At 45.0% G+C, this 19,765-nt stretch overlaps 1 protein-coding gene and 1 long non-coding RNA gene across 16 annotated transcripts in view; one reads left to right on the plus strand and one right to left on the minus strand.

The window, feature by feature from the left end:
• The window catches only part of sox6 (SRY-box transcription factor 6), a 118,373-nt gene that overhangs the window by 57,183 nt on the left and 41,425 nt on the right, over positions 1–19,765 (minus strand). For 13 of the 15 annotated variants that reach the window (XM_041069941.2, XM_029143384.3, XM_055507249.1 and 10 more), the window contains 3 exons: positions 18,113–18,353; positions 15,840–16,050; positions 1,268–1,357 (listed from right to left, as the gene is read on the minus strand). In XM_041069941.2, coding sequence (XP_040925875.1) covers positions 1,268–1,357; positions 15,840–16,050; positions 18,113–18,346 — 535 coding nt within the window. In that variant the 5' untranslated portion in view covers positions 18,347–18,353. The remainder of the gene's footprint in view (positions 1–1,267; positions 1,358–15,839; positions 16,051–18,112; positions 18,354–19,765) is intronic. The other 2 variants (XM_029143390.3, XM_055507248.1) reach the window with 1 other exon arrangement.
• The window catches only part of LOC114851744 (uncharacterized), a 50,987-nt gene that overhangs the window by 18,364 nt on the left and 12,858 nt on the right, over positions 1–19,765 (plus strand). The window contains exon 2 of the long non-coding RNA XR_005897409.2: positions 9,304–9,406. This is a non-coding gene — a long non-coding RNA (uncharacterized LOC114851744). The remainder of the gene's footprint in view (positions 1–9,303; positions 9,407–19,765) is intronic.

Raw genomic sequence — 19,765 nt, forward strand, 5'->3', positions numbered from 1 at the left:
AAATATCTAAGGCTGCCACTCTGATAGGAGAAGCATTTATATTGGCAACTGTGGCATATAGACTGCCTCCATAACTCACTGACGGACAGAGGCCATAGTGTTTATTATCAGACTGGATACCTGTTTACAGACCACCAAGTAACCTTCTGTGCCCATTCATCAAACAGTAGAAATGTCCTGCCTGTCATTTAACAGACTGGCTTTCAAAAGGCTAAATCATTTTAAACATTTTTACCCAGTGCACTTTGATCTACAGTGGCATACAGTACACCAGGGCAGGTACAATGAATCCAGTTTACCAGCCAGTGATTTATCATCCAGTTTGTTCAAGTTTATTGCCAATGAATATACTTATTAGAACATTCACTGGCCTCCTTTCCTTCCCTCTGTAATTGGGGAGGACATAATTCAGTAATTAAAGCCTCACAGCTTTATTTATGTTATTTGTGTTTCGTAAGGAGAAACAATTAGGCAAATGGTTGAAATCACCTGTAGCAGTGTGGCAGCGCGTCTTCATAAGTGCTCACACTGCCCAGACGCTTTGCACGGAGGCTGAGCGCAGGAGCCAGCGGCAGCCTGGTGTTATCAGCCAGCTGGTATTGTGCTTCGCTGTGCTGTGTAAACACGCGAGCGCTCAGTAACAGTCAGTGCTAAGGACTGAGCAGCAGCCCTGCCCATCCCCAGCCCACTTTTCAGCCTGCCATAAACAGAGACTCTGGGGGAGTAGCGAGCCGCTCGCTGCCGTGCAGCGCCCGGCACGCTGTGCAGGGCGTTGACTGTCAGCGGCCAAACGCTTCACTCAAACGCGGGCTCAGCGAGCGGAGCGGAGGGGACGGGCGGCCGCTTCTCCGCAAACCATGCCCTCTCCTGCCGCTCCTCTCTGGTTGCACGCCGCACGCTTTGGGGGTTCAGCAATTACCGGTGCAGCATGACGGCGCTGCGTGGGACCGGAGCAGAGCCGCTCCGCCCCGGGCCGTCTGAAGGGACAACAATAAACCGCTGACAAGCACGGAGAGCCTCAGAAACGGCCTAAATGGGCTGGAGTTTAGAAGACAGCACTTTGGACACCGTCAGGCATTCCAGCAAAAGATAAGGGGGGAGAGAAATTAATCAGGAGGGCAGCCAAAGGCCTTTGTTGAAGCACAAGGCTCCTTCTGAAATTCTACAGCATATAGAATATGCATGTCTGCCACGAATGAGGGAAACGTTGACACGACCTAAAATAGCGTTTGTCTGCTAAATCTACAGGTGCAGATGCAGGTCTTACCTTTCACTTCTGCCAGAAGGTCGCTGGTGTTAAGCCGCTCCATCTTCTCTTTCCAGTCTTTTGAAAGAAGTTTCTCCATACATGAGGATTCTGAGAATACAAGAACAAAAAAAATGGGAGTTATTCCTGGTATTTCCAAAGCCTCTATGATTTTTAGTTTTTTATTCATTTTTTAACATGTAGTCGTTTTTTGAAATTCATTCACTGGAATGATAATGAAAGAAAGATGATATGAGATGAAAGAGAGGTATTTTATTTTATGGCATTGCACCGTGGACATTAAAAGAGACAACGTCTGACAGCTGAGGGATGAGCGAAGGGCGGAGCAGCGAGGGAAGCCACCGTTGTGGGGACAGCATAAGGGCAGGGAGACGCATTAAGTGGGAGGCAAGGAGTGAGACTGGGTACATCCGAGCATACGCGTAGCTGCCAATGATGAAAACAATTAACATTTGTCCAGCAGACAATGAATCAGAGGAGGAATGGCTGCAATCTGCCGCGCTGTCGCTGGGGTAGCTGATAAAGAACACACTGGGCCGGCCGACCTAGGCCTTCGCCATCCCTGCACCGCTCAGAGGTCAACCCGCTCCCATCAAACACCAGCGGCATGAGAAAGCCTCCACCCTCAGCCACTTTCTACTACTCGCCTCCAGTTTGAACCATGTTGTGCTGGAAAGCGTCCGGTGGCGTCGAGTTTGATTTAATAAGCAGCGGTTCTGTACATTACAGTGATGAAGGGAAACCAGCTGACTTAAAATATATGATTTGCACATTTTTGTTTTTCTAGAATTAAAGCGAATTAAAACCAAAGCTCAAACTGTTACTATAACAAACTGTATAGGTTCGATGTAGCTGTCAAAAATGTTACATGACCATTGACAATGTGAAACCGGAATGTCAAAGATGTCATATTTTGGACTCCTCCAGTTTCACCATTAACATCCTTGATATCAAACACGCAGAAAACTAATACAGTCTAGAATGTACACAAGTTTTGTCTCCTTTTATCCCCCTGTTACATCTCTTGCCCTCCACTTCCACAAACCAAACACCGACTTCAGAGGAACTGGGAGTAACAGGGGGTCAGTAGTTCTGCTGGCTTGTTTAAGCGTGGCTTTCAAAGAGATCAAGCAGAGTGACCATTTTGTTTGATTGTCCACTTCCTTCAGTGTGATGGGGGTCGACAGGACATCTACAGCCCAGGGTCATTATAACATTACTTCTGCTTTATTGACTTTCCAATTCCCAACTCACAGTTTGTCCCCTTGACCCTAAGAGAGGGAGAGAAAAGGTTTGTTTGTGTGTGTGTGTGTGTCACTCCCCCCCATGGTAAAAAGATCACAGATCTTAAAACAAGGGTTAAGGGCACAGAGAGTAGCATAGCTTAGCTCTTCTTTTCCTGCATGTCAGCCCTGTGTGAGGCGGTGTCTTCTCCCTGAACACACTCCCTTTAAATCATCATCCTCAGACAGACAGAGCAACACTGACGCCCCTGAAGCACAGAAAAGGCTCCTTTTTAAAGTGCTGTAAAGGGGAGCTAAACAAACACAGCGAACATATGTTAATATGCACACACATGCTTTCTCGCTCGCTCTCTCTCTCTCGCGCACACACACACACACACACACACACAAACATGCACTTTCATCACAGATGCTGCTCCGGCACTTGATCATTAAGGAATGCACCAACTGTTGGAGATAATGTGGTGCCAGCTTCCATTCTACTCCAGTCCTCCCCCTCCCCTCCACTTGCCTCCCAGGAGGCCTGCCGCTCCCTCACTTCTGCATCCCCTCCGCTGGGCCAGACACGACCTGCCAAGTCCTCCGACAGGAGAGACTGCAGCTGGAATGCACCGCTGTCCTCCCTGACTTTCACCTGGGAGAGGTGAATAATGACCTGGATTAGTCTATAAAATAACTCTCAAACACCTTTCACTGTTCGAACAGCCTGGCCAAAGCAGGCAACCAAAAATGGATTTGGTAAAAGCGGAGCAACTTGTGAGCAGGCGTACTCGGGGAAAGCAGCATATGAGTCAGATGTCTGGCTTTTTTCAAAGCACCCTTCCTTCCACAGCCTATTTTTTAAAGGAATTTAGATTAATAGGAGGAATGCTAGTACAGTTTGTAAAATGCCTGTGCCCTCCGGAGAAAACGTAGCTGCCAATGGAAACACTGGTTAATATCAACGTAATAATTACGGTCAGGTTATGACAGAAAATATCAAAAATGATACTGTATTCACTATAATATTATTTCTACACTTCAGGGATTTTACTGGATATAAAGTGCTGGAGAATTTGTGAAAGGCAAACATAATTCTTCTAGATAGAACAGAACTTCTAAACGCTTTAGCGTTAAGAAGAGTTACACTCTTGTCCTCTTGAAGTAGGACATCAAATACTGGGGAATTAGTTTAAACAAGAGAACAGTCCAGTGAGTTTATTTTTATTTTCCTATGGGGGCTCTTAAATCTTCTCCTCCCCCTCCCTTTCCATTTCTTTTCCTTCTCCTCTCAAGATAAAATGCTCTGTGGCTAGGGAGCAGGCCATTCAGCTGGGATGAGAATGGAATGAAAACAATAGCCCTTATCAGGCTCTTATTTACATTTTCCCAGCGTCCCTGCAGTAGACAGCTTGGCTTGTCACCAAGCTCGGAGCTCAGATCGCCCCACTGGACCCAGACCAACTTCCTCCAGCCCCTGTGATTCCAATAGTCCCTATGGACTCTTGCCTGGCACAGACCCTCTCCACTCTGCAGCTACCACAGATAGCAACACAGAAGACAAAACTACTGGAGTGTGTGTCCAAGACGCGTTTCCATTGAGAGCAGAATGGTTTCTGGACTGCTAAGCCAGTCTGGGTCTCATTGTCTCCCCTCTGGGGCCGGTGTTGTATAGCTGGAAAAATTCCCTGAATCCTCTGCTGGGATTTTTGTTTGTGTGTGTCCAAGTGGCAGAAAAAGAAATAGTCATCACTAATTTAATATTGTGTGTATCTGTTATCAGCACTGTCATCTCTGCTGTACAGCTTTCCTGTGCACAAAGATTGTGACACAGATATTTTTAAATATTCCTCAAACTTGCTATACACATATTTTTTTTCTTTTTTTCTTTCTTTCACTTTTCAACATGAATATTGCTGAAAAAAACTACTAAATTTGTTCACACACACTCTGACACACAGAAAGAGAACACCATTGTACTTCTAAAGGCTGAGGTAGCCTGGAAGCACAAAACTGGTTTGTTACAACATGCAGCAGTGGGTGTTTTATTACTCTGTGTTGTCAGCAATGAAAATGTTTCAACTGTCTGCCACCACATTCGGAGCTTTTCTGTGTGCGCTATTCTCCTGGGAGAAAGATGATACTTGTGTTTGAGTGTTTGTTGTGTTGAAAAGCCGTTGGCAGAGAATAGAGGAGAGTTAAATTAGCCATAAGTCATGGCTAACAGCCTGAGACGCTTCCCCTTTAGCATTGGCCTTGTATAGCCGCTGTCCTACGGAAAACATGTCATTACCAAATCAATGATCAACTGACACTGACCATATGAATAATTTCCCCAGAATGAGAGACCTGTCCAGTGAGACAAACAGGGAAACATCTGTTGCTCTGGAGTGTGGGGAAGAGAGACAGGCTTTAAACATGCTTCAGCTTGAATGGTGTACATGCTGCCACACAGTTATTGTGGACCAGAACCATAACACTGGACGGGAGCTCAGGGAGATCAACAAAACTGAAGAATGCATCATTGAAAAGAGTGCGTGTGTGTTGCAAAGTATCAAATACTTGTTCAAGAGATAAAAATTCAAAGTATTAAAACTAAATTTAAGAAAGAAATTGACAAAGACCAGTAATCTGTAAATAAGCTTCTTTACAGCGTTGACTGAAGGTCAGTGCGCTCATGAAAACACTTTGCTTTCTCCAACCAAACAAGCCATAAGTGTAGAAAATGTGCAAACATTACATAAGCAATTAGCTGAAGAGAGCTCTGTAAATGATCTGAAACAAAGGCACCCGTGTGCATCGCCTTCTAAATGTGCCCGTAAAAAATACTGGAAAATGAAGGAGAACCTTTTCCCTTCCCCTAGAATCATTTTCATCATATATGGTGGTAAATAATATTAACATATGTTAATGATTATAGCCTGGTGACGATAAGTGTAGTCTGAGCATCTCACAAGCTAAAAGGTATAATGAAGTAAGCAATCTGCTCTTACTTATTTTGAAAATGACACTGTTATCTTGCAATGATTAAAATGATCTAAAAAGCAAAGAAAGCCCTCAAATTTCACTTCTGCATTTAGATTTTTTTTTTTTTTTTTTTAAATTCAGGCATAAACGTCTGTCTGAGACAATGATAGGCTGACGTCTAATTTCCCATCCACTCTGCTCTGCACGGGAAACAAATCAAAAGTCGAGATTGATAAAAAAGAAAATGACTGTGACACACTCCAAGGAGTCCTTTGAATATCTTAATCACAGACACACTAAAAACAAGACCCCATCATCACACCAAATAAAACATAATAATTACAAGAGGCAGGCAGGGAAGTGAAATGCCGAGAGAAAACATGTTTTTGTCATTCAGCCGGTAGTCCCTGAGACAACAGCTGTTGGATGCTGCAAATACTCCTGAAGTCTCCATAATCATGGCGTTATTGAAGTGAGGACAAAAAGGGCACTAATTGCAAGGGAGCAATCGGAACGCAATAGGTTACACACCCGGGTGATGCTGCACAATGCAAACGCTGAAGAGGGAGCTGAAGGGAAAAACAACATTCTGAGCACAACAGTGCGTTATCGCTCATTTTCAGGCAATTACCTTTCCTCGTTGTCAACAGTTTTAATAACCGCCACCATTTCCACAAGACTTTTTGGTGCAGTTAAATAATTCCAGCTTTTTAATATGTAATTACTAGTGCTGGCATGCATAAATAAAAAGGTCCAGCTCCTTGAGACATGGCAGTGTATTGATGAACACCTGCACCTCACAGTGGGCTTTCTTTAACTGACACCTAATCATTATTCCACTTGGTGAACATCTCTGTCAGGCACCTTTAGACTAACCTGGTTGGTCATGTAAACACTTGCTATAAATATGCTGTGGGCAATAAGATGCGACGTGGTTCACAGAGGGAACACACTTCACCTTCCGTTCCCTTCCAGTTTTCTTACTGTACCACCTTCACTACATTATCAGCTCTGCCTGCTTTTCCAGCTTTGCATCAAGTTACAGCCTAATTTATGCATTGGAGGATGTTTACATGATAAGTTCTGATGAATAGGAGCTTCCTATCGTGCGTTAATAGATTGCTGCTAAATTAAAGTACTTTATTATCTTTCTTCAATGATTGCTTCTAGGCTACACACATTTCTATTCTCTGTGTTGATCTCATTAGCAGCAGAAGGCTACAGAGCTAAATGCCAAATAGACCTAAAGCGCCACAACACACACCAAAAGTGAAAAAATATCTCACCGATGCAGTGTTGAGGTAACTTTTATCGTTTTCCTCAGGCAGCTAAACATGCTGACCTAAGTGACCAGCAACTTCCCCCCTGTTCCTCACCTTTATCAGCACTGACCAACGTCGTAATCCCACAGTGTTGACCTGACCATTCTGAGAAGCCGTATACACACGCAGCACCCTGACCTCTCTAAATAGGACACGTGTCTATCAAGCATATATGAATTAACCATTCCCAAGAGGCTTCACCTCCTGAGCTGAGCACCATGTGACCTCTCCCAATCCATTTTACTGCGGCACTCTGTGGCAATCAGGCTTGAATTATTAAAGTGAGCAGTGAGCAATGATCAATTCATTGCGGCCCTTGCTTGCAGACTGCCCGGCCGTACTTCAGCAGAAATGACATTGAGAACACTTGAGTATGCTTCCAGACAATGCACATAAATGTGAAATATGTCAGCCCCAATATGTCAATAATCATAACTGTACAGGCTGAGGCCATGTCCAGGCTAATCCCACAGAAATGCCGTTAGATGACTGTGGGGTGAGGAGGTTCCTGTGCTGTGATTCCTTACAGATGCTTCCTCGAAAGGAACGAGCCGGAGAAGGGGAGGAGGACACAAGAGGCTAGTGTGCTGCATGCGAGCAATTTCAGTGCATTTAATCAATATTTGTATTTTTTTATTTGTATCTTAAGGAAGCACTTGGGGAAGAAGAAGCCAAGACTTAAAAGTCAAATTGCAGCCTCAATCATCTCTTATCTACACTAATTAAAGGGGGGGGGCACAAAAGCAAAGAAGTTGAAAGAAACAGATGTTGAAAAGAAACAGGGAAGTATGTAACTCAAGGAACCTGGAAGTAAGAGGAGGACAAAAAAAAATCCAATCAAAACTTCGTGAGGAGGAGATGAGGAGCCAAGATAAACCAGTACTCAGAGCCCCCAAAACTGCAATCGCCCCTTAAGCCGGAGAGTGGCAGCTGGCAGAACAGCTGGTGAATAGGATTAATGTCAGAAGAATGAAATAAAACTCAACATATGTCCGAGCCTGAGGTGTTGAGACTGTGCGTGATTGTGCCCCCGATGGATGCCATGTGTGCAGCTGGAAGGAGCTGCTGTGCTGCTCCACTCGCTACCCCACAAGGTCACTTTTAAGAACTAGGACCATTAAATGCTTGGAGAGCAAAATGAACTTTTCATTCCCTCTCGTCTCCCTCTCCCCTGCTTTAAATGGAGCGCGGCTATCAATATAATGCACTCTAAAATTCATCAGAAAAACAAAGAATTGCTGGTGTGATTAAATTAGGAAGGTCTAAATGGTGCGTGTAAAAGAAAAGAAACGGACAAGGTCAAAGAGAAGCGAAAGATTTTTTTTTTTTTTGAAGAAACAAACAATAAACTGAAATTGTGTTTTCTCTCTACCAGCTATCTGTTGGCCTAACAAAGCATTTCCTCACATCTATGTGCGACATTGGTTAATTAATTACTCTTTTTAACCTAAACAAAGTGTGGAACAGGAACACACACCTTTTGTACAAGTACACTGTACTGTATATAGTGTTTGGTTTAAGAAACAGCAGACTCCAGGAATCTCAGCCGGTGCTGATGAGGGGATCGCCACTCGAGTATTTCCATGAGTAATACGTACAGTACATGGACTTGATTTTAATTTATAATTTCTGTAATCATTAGGATCCACACACTGTAATAAATTATAATAATTTCTCACAAAAATTAAATTACTGGGTACCTTGCATCTGAGGGATCTTTTTAGGTACCCTACAATTTAACTGTCAGACATAAACTTGCCTGTTAATCAGTGCTCGAAAACATTCACATTTATTCATCTATGTTAAATTAATAGATGTGTGAAGAAAACGTGGAGCACTGTGATCGTGGCTGTTCAGTGTGATTTACTAAATTAATGGGTGTCTGACTCTACAAGGACAAAAAGAGACTAATAGGATCCACATGAATGCATTACAATTTGCAGTGAAGCCAAGTGTCTGCTATAGACGTTGAAACTTTATTTCATCATAAACGTTGGACGGTAGTGAAGTGAGCCACAGATTTAATCATATGTTTAAAAAAAACCCGCAAATTACAAGAATAAGCTGGGTGATACGCTGTACATCTGTTAATATGCTGTACTGTAAGTGTGAGCACTGGTGTGAATATTATAAGAAAGGTTCCAACAAATGGCAGTTTTGAAGCTAAAACAGCTCCAGGACCAGTGGAGCTATTGATTCAGCAACTTTCATTCTGCTCTGATCTGCCCCCTCCTTCACGTTTACTACTTCCTGGACAGAGCGGGTTTGTAAACTGTGAAGGATGTAACATTTACATTAAGTGAAAGGGATCCAGTAAGTTCCAGCAGTGATCTGTCAGCTATTCAAATTGTCCCCTCAGCCCGTCTAATGACGCTGTAATCATGCTGTGTAACGATTTGGCCTCATGGCTCATACAGAAGAAGAACGTCACTGCACATATTTATTACAGACACTTAAATAAATGTCTAATGTTTAAAAATGTGTCATGTTCAAGATTCTCAAAGTCCTGTATTTTTCCCTGCAGTCGGACACACAGAGGGTGAACTTGTCGTGAGTGAGCGTATCATCGGTCCAGTTGACAACAGGAAAGCTCACAGCGCGACAAAGAGGAAGGAAAGACGGCAAAGGTGAGCTAGGAAGTAGCTAGAAGTCCAATGGGCTTGGCCATTTACTTTTTGTATAATGTGCTAATTATGACGAGGAAGACAAAGATTTTCCCAATCTTTTCACGCTATTGACTGTACATTATGATGTGCTACCGGCTCCGTGGTTGTGAAGCGTTACCCACTCATCCAGTTAGACTCCACAATCACTGGTGATGCTCATCACTGCTGCTCAGGCTTTCTCCTGTGACAAAGCACGCTTCTATTAGTTTCTTAGTTTCTTCTGACATCCCCGCATGTCTCCCGACTCACGTTATGTTATTGGAAAAGGCGCTGAGTGGGAGGAAACATCTGTTCCACTGCTACTGATTAAATTGTCTCTTTGTTAAAGAGGCAGCACATCAAAGATTAGCGCGGGGCGCTCTCGCTCGCTGTTTGAGGAGAACAATGCACAAATGTTAACACAGCGCCTTGGCGCTGGCTGCCGTGTTTGCTCGTGTCGGGGCGGATCTCCGGGCTGGATGGCTGACGTACCTCTGACTTACGGAACAAGCCTGCGGCGTCCTCTGAAATCATTAGCGGGCCGCAGAGGCTGCCTGTGCCCAGGGTGTGAGTTACACTCACACTATTTTGATCCTCGGTCAGATGACACCAGCTCTTTTGTCAAGATATGTTTGGAGAGTGCTTGGGAGCTGGATGACACCGCTCTGACAGTGATACTGGACCAACACACAAGTGTCCCAGTGTAACCCTACTGCAGACGCACACACGGCGGGACACATGCTGCTCTGCCTGCCCATCTCGCTGTAAGATAACCCCCATTCTTCCCATTTCTGACCCATTACTTTTCCCTCTTAATGTTCCTTTTAACTGCAAACCAGGCTGTTATTTCATGTTTCCTGGAACAACAACCCAATGATATATATAGCATCATGAATTTCTTCTTCAGTGTTTTGCGATATCCGTGCCCCTCAAAATACTGTGGTGTCACATTTAACAGTCAAGCTATTACAAACGGCTGCTAATTTAATCACCCATAAGAATCCGCACCCAGGGCAAACCTGTTGTTTTAAACAGCACAAAGTGCTATAATGTTTAAATTGCTGCATCAGTGATGTCATTATAAATGCTTTTGATGAGACGTACCTACAGTCAGTGTGGCTGTGAGAGTATGCAAAGACAAGCACGCCTCTGTGGAACCTTGGCTGTGATTTGTCTTTAAGACACCCGTTTCCTCCTATTAAGAGGTTCCTGTGCAGCCAGTAAGCCAGGATCACAATGGGAGTTTTGTGCTGTATGGGTGCAGGGGGACACGCTCAACAGCTGAAACCCGGGAAGATGGCCCCTGGAATGCTCCACAGCAGTTGCTACTGTTGACTAATCGGAATATGAGAAGTGGGGAAGGTGATCTTGAATGCGAAGAATGGCACATTGAAGAAGCAGCTGCTTGTTTTGTCATCTGAATGACCAAGACAGCAGAAAGGGTTCCCGTTTCGAAAGCGGCAACAAAATCTATACCTTAGCTTGTGTAATGTGAAACCTGTGTCGGCTTCCATCGTCCTATTGGGACATGCCGATGCTATGTGTGGGCCCTGTTTTGGAACAGATAGTAAATACATAATTCAGCAGCGGACCAGGCAGCCTGTGGTCCGCGTTGCCCTCACACAGCCACTCCATTTAGCCCTGGGCTCTGATCTCTGCCTGGCAGAACAACAACCTTGTCACTGGAGGGTAAGACAGGGTGGGAAAGCAAAATTATGAGGCGGGAAAATGTTGATCTGCTTCAGGTAAGGGCGAAACGGATCGAACAGAATAGAATCGAATTAAGGGGAGGAAAAAGAGGCCAAACTGGAGAAGCAGGAAAAGGATGAGAGAGTGACATTAGGGAGCAGCGATGGGCAGGGTGTCTTTTTTTTTTTTGTTTAAGTTCATGTCAGGCTGGCAGGCTGCCCGCGGCATACAGCCGAAAAATCTATTTAACGTCTGCTTCACAGGGTGACAAGAGGGTTGATTGGCAGAGAGCAGAGAGCCGCTTTTGATCATGTATCCTAACAAGCGATTCCAGCTCATGTCTCTTCAGCCTGAACAGATCTACATTACCTATTCAAACAAAAGTGACAGACCAGAGCACTGCTCCGTTGGGCTAGCACCACGCCACCGGCCAAAAGGCACACACACACACACACACACACACACACACACACACACACACACACACACACACACACACACACACACACACACACACACACACACAGGAAGGCCCCCACTGTCTCACATAGCACATGCAAGCTCACACACACACACACACACACACACACACACACACACACACACACACACACACACACACACACACACACACACACCTATATCAGCCATTAGATCAAATAGATCACTTGCATCAATATAAGTAGCTCGCTGAAATCCTGCCGACAGAATAAACAAGAGATTATTAAAGGAGATGGCACGGCAGCACACGAGAGAAGCGTTGCTTCTTGACTGATGTTTGGCCAGAGTGCACGTCCTGCCAGGAGGGTCCCGGCTTCGCTCCGTCCGGTAGGAAGCTGCACTCGGAGGCCGTGCAGAGCTATGTGCAAAGACCATTTGAAAATGTGCAACCGAGGCGACTGGATCTCCAGCCCTCATTGCATATGCATGGAGTCAGAGTCTCATGCTCAGATCATTATAACAAAGATTCCTATTAATTAGGTGGGATAAAGCAGAACCAGATGACACGGCAGCTGGGATGAGAGGAGAGGAGAGGGGAGAAGGGAGAGAAGTAAGAGAGGAGGGGAGAAATACATCAGTCTGTTTAGGGGGAGGGATGGGGGATTGTTTTATTAAATATATTTTAAATATATGCAAATAAAATAGACTTACATAATATAGATTTAAAAAAAATATTTAAACGCTCCAATTAAAATGTAAAAAAATTTAAAAATAAATCTATCGGCGCTATTAGGCACCTGCAACCAATTTCCAGTGAGCTCTCGTGTGGAGTCAGCAGGAGCTGTGACACTGACGGGGACAGTGTTACAACAGAGTCAAGAGTTCATCAGTGCTAATCAGACCAAAGGCTTAGAGCTGATCCTATTCTGTTCCACGGCTTTCATCCATCCTTGAATCTCATTACATGGCCTGTTGTAATAGAGGATAATGACCTGAGGCTACCTACTGCACAGTCATTATACAGTGATAATACACAACCTCACCAGGGGGATTACACTTACAAATAGAGCAGAGGTGATAAAGGCAGAGGCAGACGCAGAAAGGTCTGAGTGGTGATACCCAAGCACATACAATTACACACACAACCCTGAGCCCAAACACAATTAGTCACAGCGGCCAACACCGCGTTGTGCCGCTTTCTGTCACGAGCCACGCTCAGGTTCTCCGCAGTACAGTACCGTTGGAACACGGGAACCCGGGAACCCGTTCACGCTTGCCATTAAATATTCTTCCACCTGAGATTAAGAGGTTTCAGTTTGGCTGAATGGTGCTGCGCCCCCCTCCCCTCGCTAAGCTAATTAGCCGTGGCTGAGTCAAAGGGCTCCAGGTGTTGAATATTCTGCTTGAGCACCTACTGGATTCGCCCGTCTAAAAAAAGCTCCAGGCTCAGACCTTTGTGTCTACCACTGAACGCAGCTGAAAAATATTGATACTTCTAGATTATAGCAACAGATTGTAATGTCTTCTTTTGGCAGTTTTAACAGCTCTGCCAAATATCTTTCAATAACATAGCTAGTGTCGTCAGGAATATTACAACATACTGTACTGTTCAGGTTATGGAGGGTTGGTACGTTTCAGCTCCACAAACCTTGAATTTAAACTCACTTCCCTCACCGGACCAAAAGAATGAGATTGCCGCTATTTCAGAATTCCTCTCGGTGAATTAGACAAAAGGTGCATAACTGCATTCAGTCCAGAGCTGGTTGTACTGGCAACAGCTCAATAAGTAGATGCTGATGCCCAGGAAAATTCCTAAAAGCAAAAGCAGGAAGCTGAAACCTAATTACCCGTCCTTGTCTTGAGGACAATCATAAAGACTCTACACACCAAGTATTTCTGTGTTGACTTGCTTGGTATTGATTCATAGTGCAATGCATTATATAAAACTCTTCTAATTGCATGTGAATCAAATCAAGGTCACCTTGGCTTTTTATAATGTTGGCTATTTTTCTTTTTCCACTAATACTGTAAACTGACATTTTTAACTCTTGACAAGTGCTGTCTGGAGACTTATCCATAAATAATGCATTTACAATACCTAGTAAATAAACATGGGGCACAATCGTTAGCCCTGCTGGCAACTGGGCCTAATAGAGCTTTTACAGCAAAGGTGACTATTCAGCTAAATGCGGTGCTCGCTGCTGGGAGGACATTTTCATTCATTAGCACAGTCACAAGCACTTAAAGCACTTTAAGGACCAGAAATGGAGAGGAAGGGTGGAAGGATAGAAAGGGTGAAAGGGTACAAATATAGGGAGATGGAGGGATGGAGAAGTGATGCCTCCAATGCTGAGCATCACTGGTGTTATTGTAAGGTTTGTAGGTTAACAGAATATTCAGAATGCTACTTGTTAGTGCCTTACTGATAAGCTGGTGTCTTCACATAAAATAATATTCCATGATATCAAGGATTCTGCATTTCGTTGACAATATAGTTAAATCGAATCTATTTTTTTCAAGTATTTGGTTTATAATGTACGGTATTAGCTGCACAAGGACAATGAACTATCTTGACCAGACGAGGAAGCCCAGAAAAGAATGGCAGCAGATGGTGAGGAGTCTCGCAGGGCCTCGCTGATCCCGAGCAGGCAGGCACCGATGCAGAGACTTAGACACAACAGTTGTCATACTTAGATACGTGATATATTTAGCTCATCTGTTCCTTGTGATACATTAGCAACATCATTAGGGGAACAAATGGCTTCTCCTGCCTTCGTGTGTGCCGTTTAAGTGGTTAATCCTGTCCTTTTCAACTTCCAACTGTCTCCCGCTATGTAAACAAAGACCCAAGATTATGGTTTCTCAGAGGTCTTCCCTGGCAGTTTCTAAGAGTCCCTCTTCCTCCATTTTACAGTAATCACTGATCATCATCACTGAAGCTTCCTCAAGTGCACTCAGAAACCGAGTATCTCTCAGTTCCTGCAGCATGGGGACAGCATACTGAACTTAGTGAGCCTCTTGTCTTCTGCTGTGTTCCCTGCTCAGAAACTAATTTCCTCCAACAAGGGACTTTATTTTGGTGGCGATGATGCATGGTGCATGAGACAGCCTGAGTTTCTATTATTAACAGGAGATTAAAACAGCTGTATGGGCCTCTAAAGCACCCTCTCCTCGCCGTGCTAACATACGGCCCTGGATTACAAGCTGCACTTGACCATTTAAATTACTGCAACAACCAGCCTTCACCAGCTGGGGCTCATTAGCATACACCCACCGTCACCACAGAGACTACCGACAAGCTTGCACAAAAAAAAAAAAAAAAAACTGCCACAACATCAAGACACCTCGAACTGGCACAAAAGTAGCATATCTGCTTTAGCTTAGTCTTGTGTGTCCTGAGTCCAGAGAAAAGTTTGTATTGTCTTAAAATTATTAATTACAGTGCTCAGTTGCAACTTTAACCTAAACCTAAGTCAGTGTAATATAGAAGTTAGTGTAAAAATTTTGACTTTTATTGGCGAAAATGATTACGTGGCGAGAGGCCTATGATGCTCCGATACAAAGACCACCAAACGAACACTCAAAAAAAGAAGTGGCAAATTATTTTTAGGCTAACAGAGGTCTAATTTATTCGTCTGATGAAGTGCTTAAGCTAAGAGCTCCCCAGACACTAAATGAGACACATGCATTCCCAAGGGGGTTTCACATTTGATTGGATGTAGTTATATTACTACAGCCCTAATTAAGAAGGGGGGATGTGTTTCAGCAGCTCTTTCAAATATTTGTTTTTCCGCCATACTCTTGATAGACTGGAGGCTGTGGGAGGCAGAACTGAGCCGGGTGAACTGGGGTGCACGTATGACGGAGACCCGGCCGTCTTATCACATGTTTTCTCTGCCTGTACTTGTAGAAGAATAAAAACAATATGCTGAGTGAGATAAATGCGAGAAGCTGATGTTGTTTATGAGGAGCTTTGATAAATAGCTGTGCAGCGTGAAAATAAAAAGGGGAGAGGTAATGTTCCTGGCTTCAGGTCAACGCTACGGCTTTCTAGTTGAGGAGTTTGCCTTGGCGTGGGACAGGACCACACTAATGCAGAGGTGCCCTGCCACACAGCCTTTGTCACGTTGGAAGCAGTTCAGGACAAACTGGAAACTAACTGGCGGCGTCAGTGTTCCCGAGCCGCGAGTGCCCGCAGGAGACGCAGCAGTATAGGAGGAGATGTGGACGGTTGGGAAATAGAAAGAGGGAGAAACGAGGAAGAGAGAGGTATTCTCGCAAATACCGTCTTGCTCTGTCTTTGTCATCTCCTCCAGCTTCTTCTGCTTCAGCGTGTCCACTACGTCTGCCAGGCTTCCTTTGCGACGTTCCGGAGTGCCAAACGCTGATCCGCTCAGCAGGTCACTCCGCTCCCGGGCCCCCTCCTCCGGCTTGTGTGGGGAAGTGGAATTGTTCCGGAAGGAGTACAGGGAACATACTTTATTGCTGTCAGATTCCTGCAAGACAAACAAAAGTTGGGAGGGGTGGCAGGGATTTGGATTTAATGATATTCTCTCAGAGACCCGTTGAGCTCTGTTTGTGACAGATTTTCATTCAAATGCAGTGATTACTGGGTTTTTGCAGCTCCGTGTTTTGAGTGTTTTGACCATACCAAATAGCCCCTTTCTGGCTTTCACACAGTAGCTTCTCTATCTTCAACAGAGCTAGAGCTGCGCTGGTAAATGAGATATGACAAGTGAAAAATTGAGATGAAATGATGAGGTACACTTTCATAGGGCATATCCATAATGTGCTCGGGCTTTACTTTTCATCTGCAGAGACTACACAGAAAAACCTCCCAACTGTAATTTCTCAAATTGCCTTTGAGTGTGCGTTTGTGTTCGGGTGACTGCTGTGTAATTTGTTCATTTTCTAGTGGAGACCCATTCTCAGCTGAGTGCCTTGGGCCATCGTAAATCTGCGTCCTGTCTCAAGCTGTTGTTGTTTTTCAATCCCACCTGTGTATGGTTTAGTATTTAACTAGGGGTCCTGTCTGTGGCTGACTGGCTAAGTGCTCCCTGTGCACAAACAGAGACACGAAGGAAATGGGGAGAAGAATGGGAGGCGGCTTGAAGAGGGACAGAAAAGGAGAGAAAGCCCGCGCACGTGGGAGCGCGCAGTCGGCACACAGGCCGCGGCTGACAGAAGGTGGTGTTAATTATGGTTTGTAGAGTCTGAGAAAGCAGAAGGTAGCTAAGCAGCCAGGAGTTTGCAGCCTTTAACAGAGGAGCAGTTAGTTGTGATTTAAACCCTGGCCCTCGGAGTGAGGAGAATAAACACGACACATATTTATGTGAAAGAATAACTGCACACCTACCGTGGAAAAGTAAGCTTTAATCAACAGCAGTGTGTTAACAGATCGTAGTGCAGCGGGGTTAAATCATAGAACCATGTCTGGAGCCACGGACGCTCCTAAATAAAAAGTCAGGAATGCTGTAAACTGGGCAGGAATGTTGACAGGCCCAATCTCTCATCCCCGCGCGGCATGTGGAGCCCGAGGCAGAGTTACGGCGAAGTGGAGGGTGGTCCGGTACCACTCGCCAGGGTGGCACGGCCCGCGGGCCGCTCGGCGCCTGCCGGGCCCCGTGCTGGAGCGCTGTGCGGCGTGGCAGAGGCCCTGGGTTAATCAGCTGGCGTGGCTTCAGGGCACAGCCCACACGGACGCATGGCACAACAGAGTCAGGTAATCAGCACAGGCGCCGCTCTCATTCCTGTCCCTTATGCCGGGCTCCTTTCTTCTCCCAATCGCGTCTAAATATTATAATTTCTGCCCGAAATATATGTATTTTCTTTTTCTTTCTTTTAGTTTTCCTTTTTTACCTGCCTTTTCCTGCTCTCTGACTTAAAGCTTTAGCATTTTTCAGAGAGGCCCCACGTAAATACTGGCGGCTTTATTCTACACTCCCCATCATAAGAGCCAGAGTCAGTTACCTACACTGGCAGCAGTCATGGCCCAGCCTCACGTCAAGCCCTCCGCCTCAGAGGCTCCCCCTGCGTGTGTTTGCTCGGCTGCCGCGCTGCGACGCTTACTGTAGGCATTGAGCGTCACATTGGCCCGACTGCAGCGATACTTCAGAGGCCCTCGGGGTCTCTTTACCACAGGCCCGTCTGTCACAGACAACCACCTGCCTCCCGTGTCTATAGCCCACAAGTGCCTGTACTCCTCTTCTGCTTACATCAAAGCAGCTCTGCACTTAGAAGACACAGTGGCTGCGATGTGGCTGCAGATGTGGCTTATACACAACAGATAAAGGAAGCGCACATGGTACGGCTGTGTTACCTCATCAGTTGGGAAGTACTTATTGTTGGGGAGAGCTGCCTCTGAGGAACCTCAGTATAGTGCTACTGAATATTAACCTTCTCCAGCTTTATTAGGTTTCATAAAAAGAAAGAGCTTGTCTCTTACAACTATTCAGACTGGCCTTTTATCCTATTTTAGTATTGCTTTATGTGCAGTTCTACCTTTTCTTCTTGATATGACTGCATGGCAGAGGTGGGAATGCTCTTTCGCATGCTCACCATGTGCTGCTGGGCAGACACCAGGCTGTCCCAGTCGCTCTCTGGCGGCACGCTGCTGAGCGGCTGCATTTCGTCGGGATGGGCTTTTCCGTGGAGCAGGCTGTGCAGGGGCAGCTGTGGCGTTCCGTGGGCCTCGGCGCTCTCCTCTTTCTCCCAAGACAAGTGCTCCTGACTCATGGCATCATCCCCGTCGACCACAGAGGCGAAAGGAGACGTGGCTTGCTTGGAAGACATGACTCTGCTGTGGAGCAGGGAAACAAGAGGCACGAATAAAATAAGGGTCTTATGAGGATCATTGGTGATACTTGAAAATCAGTGCGGTTTCCTTGAGTATTTCATTAACAACTGGCATTTGTGTTGATGGGATGGGATTGTGCACGGCTGTAACTGGGGTTCTAAGTGTGCACCTGAAAAGCTTTTGCTGAATGGACTGAATGGTCCACTCAACTGTCTATACTTGCTCTGGTCGACAGTTCAGAGTTGGCCGCGGGGTCCCTAATCTTTTGTTTAATGCAGATGGATGGCTTGATCTAAGCTGGAACTGTGCCTTCTTGGGTCCTGGCCCAACCCCCCCCAGACAGTTACTCAGGCAGTAGGTCAGCCAGGCACTGGGACTAGTGTCCCGATGAAACAGGAAAACACCAAACAAGCACATTAAACAAGGCTGCTCATTAAATCAGAAATCTGCGTTGATTTCGATCATCGATCAAACAACTAGTTAGTCGTCTTTCATTTTCACTTATCAATTTAGGAAAGCATTAACATTTTATTTGACTACTGTATGTTTCTACCAAATCTTACGTAAACAGCAGTAGAGGACTAAATTCTCAAATATGTCACAAGCTTTCATGAATATTACAGTGAAGAGTGTACTTGACATATCAGGTGCAAAGGAAGCTCATCTTAATTCTGATTTCGTTCCCTTTTTTTTTACAACCCAACTCTCTTTTTTGTGCAGAATTCGTACAACCAATTCTGCTTTCTCTCACAATTAATGAGGCCCCACTCACGCTGTGTGCCACAATGAGTGAAATTAAACCCTGCACCAGTAAATCTAATTATGCATTTGGTATTAAATTAAAAAGGGGATAATGTGGCCTTTCCACCGCTGTAAAGTGGAGAAAAGGAGCTTTAACATCTGATCTGCTTCTTCCTCAGCTGCTAGTCTGCTTATTTTTGTCAGCTACGGTTCAAGCTGCCTGTGTGTGCGTTTGCGAGAGGAAGCAGAAAGACAAATTGAGGGTGTGAAGATTTGCATCTGTGTGGCAAAGAAGCTCCAAGGTGCTTCTTGTAGTGGGTTTCATGACTGAATGACGTGCGCCCTGTTCTCCTGATCTAGCCGTAGGGGTCAGTGCGACGGTGCTTTAGTTCCACCCCCAGCTTGCCTTGGAGAGGGGGGTTGTGGCTCCCAAGGTTGAGGGAGGCTGTGGTGCGATTGTGTCCTTGCACATTTTAAGTTGGCTTGATTTTTCAAAAAAGGTTTCCTCTCCGAGTTCTGCCCATGTAGACAACTTTTACAAATAGAATTGTATTGTTTTTACTTCATTTTCATCTGTAATAAACTGTGCAAATGTTACTGTGACTGTTAGAATATATATTAAAAAAAATACATAGGATAATGGCTGAGCAGACAAACCCCAGAAGACTTGAAAT

Source organism: Betta splendens, chromosome 3 (genome assembly GCF_900634795.4).
Source record: "Betta splendens chromosome 3, fBetSpl5.4, whole genome shotgun sequence".
In the NCBI taxonomy this organism is placed as follows: domain Eukaryota; kingdom Metazoa; phylum Chordata; class Actinopteri; order Anabantiformes; family Osphronemidae; genus Betta; species Betta splendens.